General features: G+C 45.4%; 1 protein-coding gene across 1 annotated transcript in view; it reads right to left on the bottom strand.

The window, feature by feature from the left end:
• TANC2 (tetratricopeptide repeat, ankyrin repeat and coiled-coil containing 2) overlaps positions 1-22122 on the bottom strand; it is a 204442-nt gene that overhangs the window by 53336 nt on the left and 128984 nt on the right. The window contains exons 8-10 of the mRNA XM_026059243.1: positions 18368-18493; positions 10548-10829; positions 8052-8185 (exon numbers count right to left, since the gene is read on the bottom strand). Of these exons, the coding sequence (XP_025915028.1) occupies positions 8052-8185; positions 10548-10829; positions 18368-18493 (542 nt within the window). The remainder of the gene's footprint in view (positions 1-8051; positions 8186-10547; positions 10830-18367; positions 18494-22122) is intronic.

Consider the following 22122-nt stretch of genomic DNA (forward strand, 5'->3'; position numbering starts at 1 on the left):
TGTTGCCACTGGTAAACATCTATTTTTGCCCGATACAATGTAAGGCACAATTTTTCTAATCATAATTTCAATGTGAACTTTGTCATCACACTAAATAGTACTTTCAACACTTCTAAAACTTAGTTTCAGCTCTGTTTTTTACATGTTGTTTAGAAAGTTGGAAGTTGAATGAGCAGTTCCTTGCTCTAATGTTTAATAGAAGTCAATCTCCTGGATCTCAAACAATATACAATGCCTATAAGCAACCCTAATGCAAAAGTGGATGAAAACAAAGGATGGGAAAAGTAACACCTAAGATCAAGAGCACTGAGAATGAAAGCTCACATTCAAAATACATATTTATGCTATTTTTGTAAGGTCTGAGAACGTAGTTTCGACAAGATCTTTCATAAAGACAAGTTGAGCAATTCCACGCAAAATACCGAGAAGCCAAGGCGTTATGTTGTTTATATGAAATAGCAAATGCCAAAAAGTTACAAACTTGTATCACTTCCTTCTTTCTTGCTTTAGGGAGAGCTTCAAACCAACGCATACTTGTAGCATGCATACTTTACCTCGAATGATTCCACATGCTGGAGCACGGGGTCAGGAAAGCGCTCAGCCATCACATGCCATCTGTGCAGGCTCTGGGCTGCATAGCCAGCACACGTTCACATTTTGCAAATGCTTAAAACTCTCGAAAGTTAGAAAAGAGAAATCACTTCCAAGTGACTCCACTCAAAATGTGGGCTCTGAGGACAGACATTCTTCTCTTTTGAACACAATTCTTCCGATTCTGCCCCGGTTAATGCCAAACAGCTCCTTGGCAGCTTAGCTTAGGCATCTCTTGGAAACAGAAAAAATAAAGCGAGTGAGGACTGGTCTGCAAGGGCTACTCTCTTAAAACGATCTGGAGAGCCTAGCTGGCTACAAACCATGAGCTTTTCGGTAACCATTTTTTTTCCTTTTTTACATTAATTAGGTTTTATAAGGCTTGAGAAACATCAGACACAGATGAGCCAGAGCACTGCCTCCAGCTGACCACCATCCAGCAGGACCATGACCCCAGTATCTCCTGACGTGGTGGCAAGGAGCATCTATATTCTCATTTATTCAGAAAAGCYGCACGCTTCATCTTCTTAACTGTAAAAGCAGAAACCTCAAAGGAAGTATTCACAGTCTCTTTAGGTGATAAAACCAGTAAGATTTCAGGAATCTCTTTGCCCAACTTTTCCAATGCCAGCCCTCCTACTTTCTCCTTCCTGCCACGACCWTTTCCCATTTCTCTTTCCATCCAGCCTTGCGTAACTCTCACCATTCATATTGCCTGTTCTTCTAGCCTCTCATTCCCGTTCCCCTCCTCATCTGCCCTTCCTTGGACATGGGCCTCAGCAACAGCGGCCAATTCTGACRTGCAGAATCCGTGCATCTCTCCTGTAGTTCTCTTCCCTGTGCCAAAATGATATCCTAAATCATGGGTACGTAAACTACACTCTAGATCTTCAAGGCCAAGCTACTGATTTCACCTGGTTTGTACTATACAGTCATTTATCTTTGCCTAACTTGATATGGGTTTTGGTTCAGCTGCAAAAGCATGGAAGAAATCCATGAAGTTAGAAAAAAAGGGAGATTTCCTTATACAGGTGAGATCTAAGGAAACAGCTGCTGGAAGAAAAAGGAAGACACTCTCCTGTTAAAAGCAGGACAGCTATTGCAAGCATCATGGAAAATGCCACTACAACAGGAGGGAGAACGTTAAATGGAAGCAGCAGGAAGAAGAGAAGAGGAAAGGCTGGGAAGCGCAGGGAGCAGGGAAGAGATTGTGCATCCCCGATAAAGAACAGAGGGAGTGAAGAGACTGAGCTGTGAGGGAGGGGAAAAAAAGGAGAGAGAGAAAGAGAGGGCGGGAGGGAGAGGGAGAACATGACATGCCAGGAGTAGATAACAGCCAGGAACAGTAATATGAGAAAGACGGGAAGGACAGTGTGAACATCAAAGGAGAAAGAGAAAGAGGGGCTGAAGATAGCTCAAGGGAAATAAGTTATTTTTACTTAATAGGACAGGCCAATTTTAAGCAGTTTTCTGGCACTATTTGTGAAAAATAATATCTTCCACTTAAGCAGTGTTCCTCCGACATCGCGCCTCCGGTGTGATTTGCCGCAGCCTCCTGCCGTAGAAGCACCATGCAGGGAGGCCAGTCCATCTCCATTTTCTTATACAGATGAACCAGACTAAAGGGAAGAGCCTCACTTATCCCTGGCGCTAGTTGAAACACTTCAGTTCCTCCAGCACTTCCCTGCTCTTAACGAAGGGCTTCAACATCGTATTTCAACCATGTTTCTGCATGTAGTGAGATTTATCTCCTTTTAGCTCATACAAAATGGCTTCACCTAAATTCGGAGTAATGCTCTCACCTGCCAAAAGGCCATTTGCCAGGCATAACGCTGTCTTCAATAATATAATGGAAACCAGCACGGCTGTAGTTTATCCCTTGCACATGACTGCGCGCCTATGTGGTGACCCAGTTTCTTGGGAACGAACGTTCATTGCTTTTACAGAGCTGCGTACGCCAGCAAACGCCCTCCGCAACTCGTTAGCGTCGCAGGGCATCGAGGCTCAGCAGTAACGAACCCTTCCGCCTCCGCATAAGGCCGGAGCGCTCCCTTTCTTTTCACGGGCCTGCAGCAGCGGTGGAGACAYGCCGGCTCGCGGCTCGGAGGATGGGGAGAGCAGCCAACGGCGGCGCCCAGCGTCCGCAGGGTGAGTCGACGCGACGGGAGCAGAGCTCCGAAACCTGCTGTGCTGCGTGGGGTAACCCATCAGAGGTGGCTTAGGCTTCTTCCTTYGAGCTGAGCTGACCTTGCCTTGGGCTATCCCACCTCTGACCTGCGCTTCCCCGCCGGGCGTCGCGCTCCTTGCTGAAATGCAGAGGACCCATAGGACGAGCATTTGGGGGTTTTCAGCACGTGCTAGGCTTGGGGGGGAACGGCACCCGTTTCGTTTTCCTGAGGTGCAGGACCAGCTCTGGAAAGGCGAGGCAGCGYTCCAGTGGAGATGTATCCGTCCAAGTTACACTTTGCACAGGATCATTTGGAGAGAGAAAAGCAGYCTGCGAGGACAGCAACGTGGTGCCGTAGCAACGGTGCCTCGCTTGCTCTGGCCAGGGGGAGTGAAGCCAAGAAGTATTTTAATGGATGAAAAATTACAAAAATAACCCCAAAACTACAAAAAAACCTGAAAAAACACAGCACACCATGAGAGCGGTGTGGAGTACTGTCCTTTTAATGGGATCTTAGATTTAAAATGCTTACTTTCTGTATTCATAATTTTTTCTCTTTTTTTTTGAAGTTTCGCATTACAATTGTACTGTCATATCAGGCAGCATGTTTACAAGCGCTAAATAAAAGCAGATGGATTTAACAGCTACGTGAAGCTACATATTCAGCTCTACACAGCGAGGCCAGCTCASCAGGAAAGCTGGCGTGCATCTACTGGAGCAAAGCAGCCAAGTCTAGCTTGACCCACCGGCATCGCTGAAGAACTGGTAGCCTGCTCGTAGTCAGAGGGCAGATTTGAAATAAATTCAGGAATCCTGCAAACTTCGCTCCATAATACATGCATATATATTAAAACAAAAGACTGAGCAAGCACAGTTTGCCAGAAATGCTAATGTTTTATTTGCAAGTGTCAAGACGGATGTTGAAATCTGAGTAGTTTTATTCACGACTTTTGAGAGTTTGCCGGATCTGGCAAGCCTGCCTCACTTGTCCTTCTTCCCTGCAGTCCTCTCTTGTCCATGCTGCGATAGAAACCCCAACAGACTACAGGAGGTGGAGGAAAAGTGGCAGAGAGATGTTCCCGGTAAGCTCTACTCTGAGCTCGGGGATCTGACAAACCTCCTTTTCTTCTTCACCATGACCGGTGGGAAGCTCATTAGCAGTGATTGCCTCAGCTTTTCTTCAGAGGCAGGAGAAGCCCAGGAGTGAAAGAGGAAAAAAATAAAAAGGGATTGTGCCAGCTCAGTTGCTGGCAAGAGGATTAACTTTACCTTCAAAAAATAAATCAGGAAACTGATTCACAAAATCTCTGCTAGAAAGCTATTAAAATGTCACATATACAGCAAGGTTCCTTCCAGGCAATGGAAGGCAAGTCCTTTAGCTCTTGATGCCCCAAATTCATTGCAAACCCTGAAGAGTATACAACTTTTCCCACCAGACCCCATTTCTGACCAAAGTGAGGGACTGAGACCTGAGACACCTCAATGGCAGTCCACCACCGCCTGGGATGTTTTTCTCTTCTAGGACCAACTGGTGAGGACAACTTCACGTAACTTCGACACAAGTTGGATACAGCTTGTCCTCTTGTGCAGTTTTTGCAGGAAAAAATGATACCTGATACTGGTTTTCTAAACTGACTCATTTCTAAGCATTTTTCTTCTCCATTAATTTGCTGATGATCACCGGACTAGAAATCATGGATGACGTCAAATCGCTCCCTAAGAATACAASAAAATGCTGCTCTTTTCCAGCATGGCAAGAAAGCTGGAAAGACGGTCTGAGTGGAGCTCCTGCTAGGCGGTATTTGCTTCCTTATTTTTATAATTAATCTCTCATCTCTGACAATGAAAGCTAAAAGCAACCCTTGCCCCCTAAGACCTTACTGCACAAAGAACAGWCAGGAAAGTACAACCCTGAATAATCCAGAGGAGGAAAAACAACTGTTCACCTTTCATTTCTGTCATCATAAACGCACAACTTCGGAGTTTTGGGGGTAAGTGACATTTTCAGAAGGAACGGAGTGGGTGAGAGAGACGGCATGCTTCCCACCAGCATGCTGCAGCCTGTGCCAACACTTTCTTAAACCTTTGAATATATTATTAATCCACTTTTACAATGCTCACTTTCTCTTTTTCGCAATGGCCGCAGTACAACCTGAGAACATCCTTCACTGCGCAGTGCAAGCAGAGGTGGAACATCTGCACTTAGCTCTGTTTTCTCACATATGTTTTACATATCTCTTAAAATATTCCTGACAATTGTGGTTGTCCATCACTGTCAACACTTTCCCCTCTGCTTCAGTTCTGACTGAAGTCCTCATGCAACTGTTCAACACACGTCCAAGAAATATTTTTCCACGCATAGGATGAGAAATGTCACACTAACCTAAGGGTCAAGTCTTTCCTTCGTTTCCTTGGGCTCTTTCTTCTTCAGCCACTTGAACAAAGCTGTTTCAAGCAGGCCATTAGGAGCTGTTTTATTCCACTGCTACTGATAAAGGAGTGGGCTCTTCTCTCCCTTTCTCTTGCATCAAAGGATATTCCTTTTTTTTTTTTCCTTTTGTTTTTTAGGTTAGACTTTGGAGAGCCTTTAGCCTACCTCCATGAAGGTTTTCTCCTAGAATGCCCCACAAAATGCCAGATTTAGATGGCTAACCCATTTCAACAGAATATTTTTACTGCTGTCTATAAAGACATTTCAGTGTATTCGCTCTGCTTAGAACTTCACTACCTTCAAAGCTTGTACCAACAATAAACTTCCATGATCTTTCAAAGACAAGTTAGATGCCGGTGACCGACTTTCTCAGTGAGGTGATCATATACAGATCAAAGAGCTCAAAGYTGTTGTTTTAACGGATTTTCAATTCTGTTGTCAGGCCAGTAATCCTTTCCCTCCATAACTTCACTCAGAGACTTCGAAAACCGCAGCTGGGCTTGAATAGCCAGTGTTTATTTTATCTAGGAGGACATCACATGGCACGGTTCCTTCTAAGCAGATCAATTTATCTGCTGTTGACAGCAAGTATTCGTCAGCGGTGCCGAGTAGTACAGGAGGTTACTAAGAGTGCACTAACACGTAGCTTCCAACTATCAATCTGACAAACATCCTAAAACATTTTATCTGCCTTTATCTAAGTTCCTGAAGGCTTGATAATCCATCAAACTTACTGTTTGCTACATGCTGTGCAGCGGTTCTGGAAAATGTTTTCATGTAATAAAAACAGAATTGTTGCTTATGAAAAAGAACAATCAGCAGGAACATGGAACTCAAAAAAGGAGTAAGACAAAAAACAAACAAGCCAAAAAACCTCCTATATTTTCAGTAGAATGACCCCTTGTGATAGGAAATGAAGGTCAATCAGGATTTAAGCATGTGCTTAATTTTAATGCATGACTTCATTCAGGCATGGATATCAACACTACCTGGAAGACAACTGCTTTTGTGAATTGAGAGAAATCAAACAATACCTAGTTACATATTCTTCTCAACATCAGATATCAAAGGACCATTATCTGCATTTTTCTTTTAATGGCCAGGGAAACGAAGGCAGGGAGATGAGAAGTGAGCTCTCCAAGGATCCCAACCAGGCTAACGGCAAAGCTGGGAATAGAACTGAGGTCTCTGAATGCTGAATCAAGCTGTACTGCTACTTCTCTGACTCATCCCAGGAACTGTTTGCTAAAGAGTATGAAGTTTTTCAGAAGTTTTGCATGCTGTGTCAGCTATTCCAGTAAAATAAATGATTCCAAGAATCCTAAGGTCAACTAACCAGCCTTGGCATTGATCTTTTCTTGAAGGCCTCATGCTTGGAAGCCAGTGACAGTTATTTCTGGAATCAGTCAACGTTTACAGTAGTCAGGATTTACTGCAAGATTAACAATCRCACTAACAATCTGTATTCCTGCTCCTAGGACAAGAGCTAGCACATCTTCCGAAYGCATTTGTCATGTTCTGACAGCAAACTACATGATCTGTTTTGCAAAAATTTTGGCTAGGGGATGGACTGCTCTTTGAAAACCTTTCCTGAATGGGTCTACGGCCAAGCTATCATGACCTACTTTTATTTTATTTTTGGCTATCRAGATTATTTCTTACTCTTTTTTCTGTTGACCAGAGATGCAAAAAAGCTTCAGTGCATAACGTATGCACGGGGTGCTTGAAAAAGTCACAGCCCTTAGCTTTGCTCAGGAGGAAACTGAAGCTAAAACTGCAACCATTTATCAATTACATATCCAACAGGATTACTTAAGCACTCCAGGGAAAAAAAGTCTAGATAGATGAGGTATTTTAAGCAGAGACAGAACACTTTACCGGCCTTTCTGGTAGTCTGTAATGTTTAAGATTTACAGGGAATACGATGACTAATGTGCTCTGAACAAAAGCAGAGCTGGCCACTGTGCTCCTTTCAAGAAGTCTACGTGGAAGAGGAGAATATTCATGCAAGGTTTAGCATTTATTTACACAGACATCTCTTGCTCTCTGCCTTGCCATCTGGATGCAGGAGAAAACAGACAGGACAAGACAGTATCTGGCACAAAAAGCCAAGCAAAACAAGGCCTGGCAATAACTCAGAGCAAAGCCTTTGCTAGATATTTTCTTCTCCAAAGTGGGAGCCGGCAACAGGAAAGCAGAAACTGCTCACATCCTCTCAAAACGTGTAGGAGGAGCAAACTCCTCGGATTTCAAAGCAATATAACAGCACCTTCCCACCAGCACAAAAGCAGGGCTAAATGTCAGTAATACAATAAAACTCAAGCTGTAAATCGCACCTACAGTAAGCAATAGTGTTATATACAATCCACTCTTGTCAAAACAGCAAAAGATTTGTGTATCGCTCAGAGGGCTACAATCTCTTTTGGCGACTTTTCCAAAAACTGCGGAAGGGCACCACGTAGCAGTGACGGTCGCAGTACCCGTTCCTTTCAAAACCAAACACTGGTCACTTAGCAATTTTGTTTTCACTATTCAGGAAAAATAACAGTTGTTCTGGTAACTGTGTCATATCATAACATGCCCACTGCTGCAAGGATAAAGTAAGATGGCTGGAAAAGATAAACTCTCAGAGCAGAAAGGGAGTGTACTTGATGTAACGGGAATTTCATTTTACAGAAAGAGCTTTCCTAGGGTAATAAAACTTGTTCCAGAAGGTTTTCCTTATATCCTTCCCATAAGCACTCGAACGCACGCGTTTTCCAGTGCACAAAGTGACGTAAAACAGGAGACCTTCCAAGAGCTTCCATTAAACTCAACATTTTCCCAGGGACTAAAACACCCACAAAACGCATTTTTCCGTACCTGCGAAGCAAGTCTCCGCATGGCCTCTTCCTGGCGGCGGCGCATTTCGGGGGTCCCAGGGCAGCTCCCGCTGGTGATTGAAGAGTGGGYGGAAGGCGGCTGCGTCAAGGGCAGCTCTCTGTTTGCGTCCACATCTGTCCCAAGGAAAGAGGTTATGAATTGCCRGAGGACAAGCATGAGTAACATCATTATTACATACTGCCCTGCTGATATTTTCTAGCAGTGCGTTCACAACAGTTACCATACCATCCACAAGCACCCTTTGGGCTTCAGGCAGTGGTAGACCATGGTCCTGGTCCACCACAAAGGCTCCCAAAGAAATTTCCTTGGGAAACAACACAGGAAGGCCTGCTAAGATAAAGCTCTGAGCTTGCYTTAGTCATGTCTTCCATAGCAACTTAAGTGATTTAAAATTAAGCACTTTTATTGAGTGAATTGAACGTTCCTGAAAGTGTGGTCTCTCTTCAAGTCTGGTATACTTTAGCGTAACGCTCTCCTAGTCTGCAGGTCCACCAGGAGATCTTCCCTCATTGCAAACTATCAATTGTTAATTTGATTCCGAGACTTTCTTCAGTGGAGACAGCCAATTTTTCTGAATTATGGGACCATTTTATAACATGCATAAATGGAGAGCCATAGCTAGCATATCTATCTGAAAGCCATTAAAGTGATGAGAGAGAGAGAGCGAGCAGGGAATTCAGAGAAATTCAGAATAGCACCAGGACCTGGAAAAGGCTTGCAAGCAAATAATGAATTATACTGGAATCATCTCTGTAATATTTAACTGCTTTATATTGCATTTCAGCAGTTTCTTTTGCCTGGTAAAGCAGAATCAGCTTCACCATTAGCTTGCTACAATAATCTATTTACCTGGCCCTTGTGGTTAGCATTTTTAAACCACTCATTTTTAAACAAATAGATACTCTTTTAGAATACTTTTGAATGATAGCATAACCTGCAGTATTTACTGATGTGCAATTACTGATTTCTTTATTTTAGGGATGTTTTAAAAGCAGCAGCCCTCCTAAGTGCAGACTCTACTGACAGAGGATGTTCCTGCATGGATTACTACAACGTATCCTTGAGTTTGACTTGAAATCATAAGGCAAACATTAACCTATTTAATGGTAAACAACAGAGGAGGAGGACTACTGCCTACATAATTAAATCTTGAATGCACTGGCAATGATGCACACTCTTGATTTTGAGCATGTGACAGCACCTTCACCTGTATTATCCTTCTGAGACAGGAATTACCAGCAAGGGGCTGTATTTATGCCAGTTTACTCATAACACGACTGCTGTAGTACAGTCAGATCACCTGATCAGCTTTTATTATTAAACATAGATTTTTATTAAGCAAAATAGAAATTTGTTTCAGTGCATGAAAAAAAAAATCAAGGGCATTTTCATTACAAATCTTATCTTCTCTTGCTAGACTAGGACTTCTGAGCTCTTTAGGAAATAAAGTCCAATTTGCTGATCGATTCTGAGGGCTTCTATCCCAACAGCTAACACTGGGGAGTCATTCCCCTTCCAGCTTCACAGACGCACCAGAGCGGGACCTGAAAGACGGTGCGTTTGGTAGGACCAAGGATCTTTTCTCTGTCCTTTGTGCGTGAAAGATGCAGGGCTCTTTCTCACTGAAAATATCCAAGCTTTTAGTCTGGAAACAGTCAAGTACAGCCTCTTTAATCCCCACAATCCCTCCAAACAGACTGGGGAGACGTACAGTTGGTGCACTGCAGGGCTGTAGTTAAAATATAGAAACAAGCCCTGCCTTTCACTACACATTGTTCATTTAGCTCTGACAAGTGACATTATTCAGCATGCCAACATTTGGTGACATTTCAGATGTTTCTACATGGTAAGAGCACTCGAAGGCAGCAAACAGATTTAGTGACAGCTTCACTGAGATATAGTGACCCAGATCCTTAAAGACACCTTCAGGTGCCTAACCCGGTATTTTTATTCCTGTCTTATTCACTTAACRGGAGCTGTGCGGTTTGGAAATGCTGTCAGCCCCACCTGCGAACATGTCAGCGCAGAGTGACACGAGCTGGATGGGACCACAAGAGGTAGGGCAACCGGGCGTCAAGCCTATACGGAGCGTGAGACCTCCTCTAAACCTTTATACCATGATAAACCACGAAACCGGTCATATGGGAAGGAGGATGCAATGGTTCGGCACAGATTTATAATAATGAAATCCTGGCAATTACAACCAGAGTTTTTTCTGTTAAGCAGACCAGAGAGAATCTGTGATATTTCTATGTCAGAAAAATAAGAGACAGACTATTTTGACTCTTCTAAGAGCAGATTTGGAACGGGAGTAGTACAAATATTGCTGAGGGGCGCTTCCAGAGCCACGGATTTGGCAACAAAAGCTAAAATGATTTATTGGGGTTGAAGAGCAACAGCATCTTTTCAGCCAAAAAAAATTACAGAATAGAAAAGGTCTCCGAGTTTTGAAGACGCGTGTCCCGTAGGACTTACGTTTTGGAGAGGCATGTGGGCTATCAGAAGCAATCTGTCTCATGCGTGTGCCATGGCAGCTGAGGGCAACCAATCTGGAGATGATGGCGGTCTTCCCGAACCCGATGTTGCCGACGATCACGACGCCTCGGTTCACGCTGGCGTTGGAGCTCTGCAGCTGCGCGTCGATCTCATGGAAAACCCAGTCGCGGCCGACGAACACCGACTCCGTCGTGATGCTGGGCACCTCGAAGAGCAGCGGCTTCAGAGAGATGTCGGGAGGTCGATAAGGCGCGAAGCGCACTGCAAGGGAGGAACGACAGGGAAGCGGCATCAACGTGGATGCTGGCAGAGTAAAAACCACCGTCAACGAAATCGCTGTTTAGTCTTTCTCGGGAGGCTTTTCGTTGCAAAAGGTGAAAAAGAAATAAGCCCGTTTATCACCCGCTGGTTTGTTGTTAAAAATATGTGGCTCATTCATAGCTTTTTCCATTGAACGAGTTCAAAGCATTTTACATGAGGAAGAAGTTGACAGGCAGGGGAAAGGGAAGCTGCAAAAGTGAAATTTCTTGCTTATGGTCGCTGTAATTAAAGACCCTGCCACGAGGCAGAAACGCACGCTCCACGCGTCCGCTGGCTCCGTGCCCCGCGACACCCTTTAGCAGGTTTAAGATCACTTGGACAACACAACAAGCACGAAAAATCTTTGCACTTCTAAGCATTAGGTCCAATCTAAGCAAAGTTATTTCAACTCTTCTAGCATATATGAAATGAAAACAGCCTGGTGATGGGATTTTCCTATATGACAATCAAAACCTTTGCTCTTTGCACAAGGAAAATACTGGCTCTACCTCAATCTTCCCATGCAGAARATTTTGTTTTAAAAAATGCAGACTGGCTTTAAAGTTCGACCGGTAAGCTTTAGCACCTGTAACACTAATAATTGGCAACATTTAAATGGCACAACTCAGTCCAAATACAAAYACAGTTTCCGGTGTTTGCTTTCGTCACATCTTAATATAGAAGAACCTTCCTACCTATCCCTGCAGCGGCCCCGCACACCCTGCGGATCAGGTGCAATATTCCAGGCAAGGCCAGTGCATGCTCACACYACTGAGGATGCTGCTCGAGATTTATATTCTAGCAGAAGCTTGATAAAACTGGGCTACGTATTATATCGATATGGACAGATGCATGTTGGTGCAACAAGAAGGTCTCAAAACTGAGAAACTGATTGTGTTAATTTTTGCATTTCTACAGAGTGAGATTTTTTTTTTTCATTTCAAGGAGTGAAGAGGAGAAATTCGAGGGCATCTCCCTAGCAATGCAAGGAAAAGCAGAGGCATTGGTGGCTGAAGCAGTTCTTAGGAAGGTAATGAAAGAGGGCTACAACTTGATTCATTGCAATCTGAATCTTTTCATCTCTATTTCAAAGTTTCAGTAAGTAGCAGAAGAGCATTTTGCTACCATTTGCTTTAACCTAACAACCTGCCAGCTGCTGGAGCATGTTTCCATGAAGGAATTGATGTTGTCCTGCATTGCTTGAGACGCTAGAGACTCCCAGGGCCTTCTGAAAACCAGCCAGAACAGCTGCCCTCACATCTGCAGATCTGCTTACTCTAATTGCCCCTCCTTTGGGCTTTTCTGCACTGGAATATCCCTCTCAGCCTGTAAAACTGGAATTCTGCACTGTCAAGAAACTAAATAAGCCACAATTTGCTGAAACACAAAATATTTGTGAGATGGAGAGCTGCGACTTCAAATTAATCTGTAGATGAGCATCTTTTTCTGACAACCAAACCTGCTTCAAAGCGGCTTCTCATTGCGAATGTTGCAAAACCCCGCGCCACCTCCCGACTCCCAGCCGAAGGCGCGCAGAATCCCGATGCAGACCGCCACCGCTTGGGCGACGCGGCCATCGCTAGCCTTCGCATGGAAAATCCAGGAGAAAACAACCAAAAAACGCGGGGGGAAAGCGTTCGAAGCGACGATGCTCCGCCGTCTCTGCACTGCACGGTGGTGACTCCGCGCAGAGCTCRCTTTGCTAAGCGCACCCGGAGCGAGCCCGGCTTTTGCTCTCGCTGACGAGAAGCCGCCGGCCCTGTGCAGCATGCCCRGTCCTTGCCGTTGAAACTGTGACCTCCTGGGTGTGGATTTAATTCATCTCTAGYTTATAATAAAATGGAGTGGCTAAAACCCAACCAGCCCTGAAACTGTTGCAAGGAGGTCTGGGGGTGAAGGAAGAGGGTATCTGCCCTTCTTCCATACGGGACAAGTTATCTAGGGGACACGCACCTCAAATGAGTGATGACTGTATACAAACCTGGTACAAACATGATATTAGAAAGATCAGCTCATACGGCTCGGACTGCCTATGAGATCTGTCATTGGGAGGTGATGCACATAAATCTGAAAAAAACAACCCTGATGGAAGCCCTGCGGGCCAGTGGAGACGGTTGCTAATTTTCATTGCTGAAAGGACTTCTCAGTTAAAGACTTCCAGCAAGCGGCCACAAGGATGGCAGGTGATTCCCACATCGCTCAACCAATGTGACTGTAATCCCCATCTGCCGAACGGCATCTTTTGGGAAGGAGGGTTTCTCGGGCTCRGATAGCAAGCCTCCAACTCCCCCCAAACGACAGGGAAACCTGGGCGGTTGAAATAACATGGCAGGAAGGACTATAACTATTTATAAGTCYGCAAGGGTTTAGAAAACTCAGGGGTCAAGACTGCCTATATATATGCTCATGTATAATGGCAAGGATATTGTAGGATAGACTGTGCATTTTAACACAGCTTTAATATCTGGTTTCTTATTCTCTAAATTTTGGTATTAATTAAAAAAAATCTAAATCTTCCTCTGATATGTCCATACGAAGGAGATCTTCTCTAACTGTACGCGACTCCTGACGTGTTTGTGCAGGAAGACAAGATGCAGCTGAAGCAACTCACCCACCCCATAGAGTACGAGAGAAGACAGGGGCTCCCCACCAACGGCTCCACCTAAAYCCCTGCAAACATTTTATTTTAAAGCATAATTTCTTCAGGTCAGGATTAACTGAAGGGGACAGAGCTGCAGTAGCGGAACGAGAATTCAGATCTAGCCTGGGAAAGCCGAACACATCCCGCGAGTGCGTTACTTCACCTGCGGGATGCGGTTTGAAGCCGACGCGTTCACCTGGGCAAAATCTGAGCTGCGGATCACGAATGTTAAATTCCTTTTGTTTTGAAATAATACGGCAGCATGGAAAYGGAAACGGCCATACTAAATCTAGATGTCTTCATCGCCCGTTTGAAAAGAAATCCCACGAGGCTGGAAAAGGAGGAGTTCCCAGAGCAGGGCTGAAGGAGCATTTAGGCAGAAGACGGAGTTATCTCTGGGCACAATCTGTACTGCCAGCATCGACAYGAGCCGCTTCCAATCGAGACCGTTTTCTGCCTTTGAAGTTTTAAAGCCCTCAGATCCTTAAAAAGCACAAGCGCAGCTCAGCGAGCGCCGAAGTCTGTCATTGCTTCAACAGCTTACCCGCCTCGGTGCAAAGAGCACGCGGCAGCTTAATCCCCCGGCAGACTTCCCGCGCTGCCGGGAAGGCAGCGAGTGGTAAAGATAACGTTATKGCACCGTGCTCGGCACTGGGAAACGAACCCTGAAAGCTCAACTCATTTAAAATAGCATATCAAATTACAACACTAGTATGTTTTATCTACATGAGAAGAGGTTATAACTATGCTACCACCCCTAAGACCTTGCTGTAAATATAAACACATGGGGTTTTTTTCCAGCGTGTCAAGCGTGCCGCTTTGGCGCGAGACCCTTTCCCGAGCTGTGCAATGAATCGCTCTGGGAGACGCAAAGAYGAAGCTACAAATGGCAAAGAAGCCGCGTTTCATGGGAAATAGCGAGGAAATTTGGGGAGAAACCAGCACCCAGCAAAATGTAAGCCTGTACCTCATTAGAGGTATATATAAATTATACAGAATGGAAGACAGCAGGTATCTTTGTTGTACCATCCACTTTCCATTTCTATTAGAGTGATTTATATTTTATACCCAAACATGGACTTAGATTGGCAAGGGTAGGAAAATCTGAGACACTTAGTATTGTAAAAACAAATTGCTTCTCCATATGCTTTCATATTTAAGGATGTCAAAATAAATGCAACACATAGCACTAGTCAGTTGTATTCTGAAAGGTGTTTTCCATCAAAAAMCACCAGCTATTTGCACAAAAGCAAGAGCTTTGCAATTAAATCCRATGCACCAAAAAGACTTGCTTAGGGTCTGAAATACTTCACTCTGCAACAAGCAATTCTGCCTCTTGTTAAATCTGTGCCTGCATTTTCCAGCGGTCAGGAATAACCGCTTGTGGCTGGCAGGAGATGCTGGGGAGCATCCAGCCGAGAGCAAAGCATCCCATGCCACGTCCCCGCCGCCCTTGGTGCCGAGAAGAGGCTCTGGACTCCAGTAGGCACCAAAATTAACTCCACGTGCTAGGAGAAGCCCCAGCTATTTTATTTCACTGCGCAGACTGCATTGACTCCCGCGGCAGCACGGGCAGCCCTCCGTGCTGCCCTGCACGCTGTTTTAAGATGCTGCCCTGCTAATACCTGTTTTAAACTATCACCTTCGAGCCCATTTGCTTGCAGAGAGTAGCCTCAAAATTCTCCTACCTGGATTTTCTAAAACATTTATGAATAATTTAAGGCTCTTGTCRACTAATTGCAAGCGAGGTGCCACGTACTCATTAATTCCTGGATCCTGTCTGCTGAGCCACTCTGAAAGCTAATGTATTAATAAAATAAAATAATAAAAATACATAAATAAAAATACATAAAAATGCATTAATAAGCTGCATCTCCATCCTTGACAATGTCAAGCTCTTGCTGGGTCTGATGCTCTTTTTAATGGAGCATTTTACCGCACTTAAGCCAGAGTGCCACAGAAATACCCGGAACTTCAGATAACATCCAGCGCAAATTCAGTCCACACTTTCATGGAGATTATCGAGCAGGGTGGCACAATACAAGGTCTGGCAGACGGAAACTTTCCTGCCAGCACAGGAGACTTGRCAAAACCTGTGCAAACTTCTGCAGAGCCCAACCAACATCTTCCAGTCCTCATCTGCAACACTGTCTGCTGCGCCTGTCCTCAACCTTTCTGCAGCCGAAAACACCAATTACATCAAACTGAAGCTGGCTCTGTTACGTGAACAGATGAACGAAAGCCATCAGGCTCAAATCTAGCAGCAGCCCTAAATCTGCGGTCCAAGGGGCCACCACCCTGCTCCAGCGCGCAGGTCGCTCTCTGCCACGCAAGGGGAATTCTCAGCTATTTTCTTTTGCTGAGCAATTCATTTCTTTCGCAGACTCCTCGCTCTTCAAACGGGATTTTTTTCCCCAGCTACGTTGGCGCTCAGCATCCCCAGGTCGTTATTTGTTTTCTGCTTTGTTCTAGCCGTGTTTCTGTTGCCGTTTCACTATTCCCCAGCGGCCCATAGACCAGCCCAGAGAGGATGAAGACRCGTAGCCTGGATATTGCCAACAGGTTGAGAAGAAACACAGGCCAGAAGCGCTTTAATATTTACAACAGTGAAACGCAGTTCGGAATAGYACAGCGATACCAATCAGCATCTACCCCGATTCTTCATTAAGTAAGAAGGCATAAATTATTTATACGCACGAGTTTATTTCCTTTACTTGCTTTAGACCGTGGCTTCTTTCAAGTGTCATCGGAAGTGTTCCCATCCATCACTATGAAGCTTTTCATGCACCGCACGCCTGAAAAGGCTAAACTGCATTTTAGCAATATTTATCAACAGCAGGAAAAGTCTTACCCAAAGGTTACAGCCTGAAATAGACGCCAATAGGAAAAAAGAGAAAATTATAAYGGAAAGTTTAAGAAAACATGCTACTATCATACTGCTTTCATTGGGAAATAGTCCTTTTCCTAACGGTGGAGTTTGCATATACTAGAATAGGTCCATCAGCTGCTCTTCCCCTCCAAATCTCACCTAAACAACGCAATTCGCTACCTACTGCATCAGCAATGAYATTTTTTCTTTGGGGAAAAAAAAAACCCATGACGGCAACAGGAGGGATGCTCTAATGCCATATAATTTGGTTGCCATCTGCTTCTGAACTCCAAGGTGCATCACGACTACCATCCTGCACGTTAAAGTTACAATAGCCCCAAATAGCTTCRAATCCTGCTGGCTGAAAACAGGAAAATGAAAAGAACATTCCCCCTCCTGTTAAAAACTTGTTGCTCCAAAATACTGCTAACGCTCTTAGCCTTCGGGGTGCAACTGTAAAGTTGCCCTCCTGGTTAAAACAACTGATTTAGCAGGCACAAAAATTAGCAGGGACGGYCCCCCCTTTAATGTCTCTGCACTGGGGTTTTTAAACGCTGGGGACAAAATAAATGGGCTGCAACGTGTGCCACGAGACACGAGGCCAGCAACTGCTTCGCTGTTTCAGCAGATTGCCAAGAGCAGAGATATTAAAGCTAAACCCGAGTTTAGGATTTCCAGTTGGAGCAAAGCTGGCGACTGTCACAGCCCAGATCGAAGCGATTTCAAGGCAATATTTGGAACTTGTAGTATTCGGGGTGAAAAAACTCTCCGCGTTCAACGAAAAGAAAATATTCCCAGCTAGTGGCGGTTGCATGTTTGTCGCATCCTCTTCCCTCTCTTTTCAAAAACAGCCTCTCGCCTCACTGAGAAGCGGCAGCAAACTCCACGAAGACGAAACGCTGCTGCCGTGCTCACGCCACCTTACCGAAAAAGAAAAGAAAGAGGAAAAGGGGGGGAAAAACACCAACCCCAAACCCATGCAGCGCTACGTGTTTTTTAAAAGCGTGTCTGGAAAACAACTTGATCCTGTTCCTACAATAGAGTTTCGTGTTTTGGATGCAACCGCCGCAAATTGCGAAGGCCTGGCAAGCGCCTCGCCGCGAACATATGGAAATTTGGTCTGTCAAAGTTTGCTTTCTTCACCGACCGCCTGCTAACGCATTTTTATAAGCGTCTCGGCAGCCAATGTGATTTCGTTACAAACTGCGATCCAAAGCGACACCAAACCGCTTTTTTTTCCTCTTTCTCCTCGTCTTTGGGTGCTTTGCAGAAATCCCAACGCCGCTAAAAAAGGCCACGAATCGCTGCAGCGCCAGCGCCAGATTTCCTCTCCGAAGGCACCCGGGCAGCTTCCCAAAGGAAACAGGTAACATATTACCCAGAGAAAAGGAGAGTTTGGGGCACCGTCAAGAGAACCCGTTCGCCCTATAGACGAGCAAGAACAAACTAGTCTCGCGGTGCCGCAGCGAGGAGAAATTCTCCAAAAAGACCCAGGAAGAGGATTTTACAGCTTCATCCTCGGATCACTGCCAAACCAGCCCGCTCAAAAGGCCTTTTGGAAGTCAAGGCGCTGCCCGAATACGGCCGGTGAAGGCGTCCGTAGCGGGGACACACGGGGCCGAGGGCTCACACTTGCCGCCGCGATTGCCACGGGCCGACTGCAGCTCTTTGCTTTTTTTCCCAAATAAAAAAAGGCCACGCAACTTTAGCCATTTATTCCAAACCAAAAAGCCCCGCAGGAGCCCCGCGGCGTTCACGGAGAGCGGAGGGGAGCAATGGTGACGAGGAACCGGGGCATTTTTTGCAGYGACTCCGGTCCGGCCGGGGTAGCTCCCCGCTCCGCTCCGCATCGAGGAGCAAAGCGTCAATCTGGCCTGACAAACCTGCCAAATTTGCGCTCGCCTTCCCCCAAAAGCGAGGTGCGACCTGACGTCCCGCCGCGACCCGAAGCCCGGGGGAGCACGGTGGCAGCCGCGGGCTCGTTCCTACCTCGCAGGTCCTGCTGGGCGCGGGCGCCCGCCAYGCTCTGCCGCGGCATCCGCAGGGAGGTCCGCAGGGGAGTGTGCCGCTGCTCGTCCAGGTACGCGAGGTCCTCCAGGTGGGCCGAGCTGGTGGCTGCCACGAGAGAGCAAACAAGTCGATCGCACCGGGCTTTGACACCTAGCATTTTGCTTTATATATATTTTTCCCTTTTTTTTTTCCTTCGCTAAAACACACACATTTATAACTGCATTAGACAAGCACAGGTGAGACGAAGCAAGGCTACATTTGAATTACCCCTTTTGACCTTGATGCGCCGTAAACCCAACGGCGGACGAAAAAAGCAAGCGTAAAACACCATATGAGAAGCTTTATTCAAATCGTTTCGCTTCCCAAGAAAAACGCTACTTTCGTGCAGGTAGATATGACAAGCCATTCGGATAGGTGATGCACGAAAGCAGCCGGCCCTGTAATTTCCCGCGGCTCGGAGTAACGAGGGGTCCCGGCAACATCCTCTCCTGCCCCCAGATATCCGCGGCCGTTCGGTTTGCTGTCGATGTTCGCAAGCAAAACGACAAAGAGAAACTCTCAGGCCCGATCTAAAATCCTCCCCGTTGCCAAACTGATCTAATGGCACGTGTAGGAGGCTTAACAGAGATGGTCAGCGCTTCCCGCTCCAGGGGAGACAACTTAATAGCGTGTGTTATGCCGAAGGCCACAACCTCCTCCGCAATTATTTTAGAGCCGCTTAATTTGGATGTTGAACGTTTAGCTACTCGTAAAGCCAGAATCAGCGGCAGAAAAATTAAGCCTTCAGACGAGCAAAACCGCACGAGCAAGCGAGAAAAACGCCAGGCTGAACCGAAGAAGATAATTTTACTCTTCCAATGTTATTTGCTCATGGGAGAGTTTCGTTTCCTTTACAACGTTCGATTAAAGAGGCGTAATTTATTGGTCTCTGCGGAAGGTGCGATYGCTGTATGAATGTGCGTGGTTGGAATAAAACCCACATTGCTCACCAATGTGACATTCGCAATGCTCATTCCAGCGATCGGCTCTTTAAGCAACGCTTTTTTCCCCCCACAGTGACCCTATGATTACAAATATTTTTAATATCGAATTTCGTTATGAAATACTATTCCCAATTRTAAATAGAAAAACTCTGATAAAAAACAAGCAAAAAGGCTCTGCAGATCACCAGGTCTGCTGTTGTTCTGATAAACATGTCCAAAATCCCTAATAAACCAATGGGAATCACTGTCAATACCCAGCTCTTCAGCATTTTGTTTGGATCTGATATYGCTTTTTTGATATGTTCATTATTATTATAATTTTGCAGCACAAAGCGGCTCCCGGGGGGATAAGTGAATGATAAATGAAACGACTGCAATCTCTAATTCATTCCCTCCTTTAGTATTTGGTCGCTTACCATAACGAGATTATTATTGTAAATTGAGATAACTAATTAAAYGACTTCTTCAAAGACTGCCTGTAAAGGCGACGTTAATGTTTTTACCGGGAAAGGGGGCAATATTTTGAGCTGGCTCTCTGCAGTCGCCCACGGCAGGGGCTTGCAACCCCGCTTTTCCGTCCCAAAACGCGGGATGCAACGATTTAACAAAACCGAAAGGCAGAACGTTGCAAAACTCAGCAAAACACTTGCTTGTACAATGCCCCGTTGCCGTGTAAAAACCTCCACGGGATCCTGCCGCGGTCCGAAGCTTAGCGAGGTTCAGAGGCTGCAGCAGGGGGTTGGGGCGAAGTGCTTGAATCTGGCAGTAATTTTAAATGGYGTTTTTAAAATTGGCTGAACGGTATTTACAAGAACTCGGGGTGGGGGGGGAAGAGAACAGCGATGGGAAGTTAGGAAACGTTAACTATTTTTTTTTGTTGTTTTTGCCAGCATCCCATTACYAGGACAAAAGGTAGACAGCAGGAGCGAGGAAAAAAAAGAGAAGAGAAAACTATCCAAGTCTGTTTTTAGATGTCCTTCATGCTCCTCTASTCTTATAAAGTTGATTAGATGCTCAATGGGAAGCAGCAGATTAAAGCTGAAATGCTGCAATTAGAAAGATGTGGATTTACGGTGGAGGGAAGTTATGTTTTGCAGGCACTAAACCCACCRCAATCTGCTCCCGGCCTCGCCGCGACTCGGGCTGCAGCTTCGTTCAGACCGAGGCGGCACAGGCCAACGCCACGCGCCTCTTTGCATGCGAACTTGTGCAATTCATGGCCCCTTTCGGCAGTGCAAATGAGCCAGAGCATCTACAGGGCAACTCCCCTGCGTAGCCGGAGTATCTGGAGGGCACCTGGGTCCGGGAATATTGTCCTGAGTTCGGTTAAATATCCTGGCAAACTCGGTTTAATTTACCCTGCTAAAGCGAAATGGAATAATTGAAGGATAAAACYGCAGGGGGAAAAAAAGCCACGATGCAAGAGCTGAGCACCCATAGCAGCGTACAGCTGTGCCCATGCCTCATCGCCAGATCCCTTCTACTCCTTTTTTATATATATATATAAAATATATATTTTTTTTTCTCAGCTGCTGAAGAGCAGTATTTCCTCCCCTAAACTGTGCATTCAGTGCTRCTCCAGTCCCATTTGAATTCTCCCAAGCACGTACAGACCAACCAAGGATGACCACAAACATTAATCTTGCTGGTAATTTAATTTCTTCATACAAGAGCATTCACCGTAGCAGCAAACTGATAGAAGCTCCATTTCCTCTATTCATATAACAACGGTTAAAACCAAAAAGTACTTTCTGCCAATTATTCGCCAACAAAAAGGTACATTTTGATGAAAATGCGCGTTAGTCCTTGAATAGAGATCAGTGTTAGCATGTGATCATTAGCAAATTTGACTTGCAATCTCCTTTTAAAGTCCTCAGTAACCTCTTCTCGAACACTTTCGGATGAATGCAATTCTGCATTATTTCATTTCATCTCTTGCATAAAAGCCACAGTTATCAGATCACGAGAAAAACGTCTCAGACACATCACTCCTATCTTTCCATTACTCCTCGTAGGCTGTAGGCTTGTCTTTCTTATAACGTAGGGAAGGCTTTTCAGGACAAAACCCGATTTCCGGAGCCTAAATTACGGACAACCGGTCTCTGCAGCAGAGCCCGAGTCTGGAAGCCATCCCCATCAAGGGGTCTGTAGATCCGCTGCACACTGGTTAGCAAGTGAGAGGATGGTTAGCAATGTTGGGGCTCACGATGGTTTCTGAGGAGCGTAACTGTGCCAGCCAAATACTAAATTTGCCGACCTGTGCGATTAAAAAAGTTCCTTCAACGCAAAGGCTGCAAATCTTTTAAAATTGCATTAATTTTCCAGGATGGGGGTTTTGGTCAAAAGAAAGGAATGAAGCCTGAAAGATGTTCTTCACACTCACCCAATAACTCAGGCCTATCTAAACACGGGAGTCAGCTTTTTATTGCAAATAAAGGGAARTAAGTCAATTCAGTTTGAGCAGCCTGCAAAGACACGGGGCTACGACGGTCCCGATGACTGACAGATGAGGCCGCTTAGGGCACCAACAGGCAGAAAGGAGTTTCGGAGGCAAACGACTGTTTTTCTAGCTGCTCCAATAAACCAGCGGCTTCCTGGCAGAACAATCGTTCCACCTCCTGGGGAGAACAGTTCTGCCGGCATTTTTTATTATTTTTTATGTATTTAATGAGTCTGCATTTTACCCTCGATCCTGCCTGCGAAATGGCTTTTTAGAGGCGAGGGAAGCCAGCTGCAGACCCAGCTGGCGAG

The sequence above is a fragment of the Apteryx rowi genome, unplaced genomic scaffold, assembly GCF_003343035.1.
Source record: "Apteryx rowi isolate R43461 unplaced genomic scaffold, aptRow1 scaffold_154, whole genome shotgun sequence".
Lineage (NCBI taxonomy): Eukaryota > Metazoa > Chordata > Aves > Apterygiformes > Apterygidae > Apteryx > Apteryx rowi.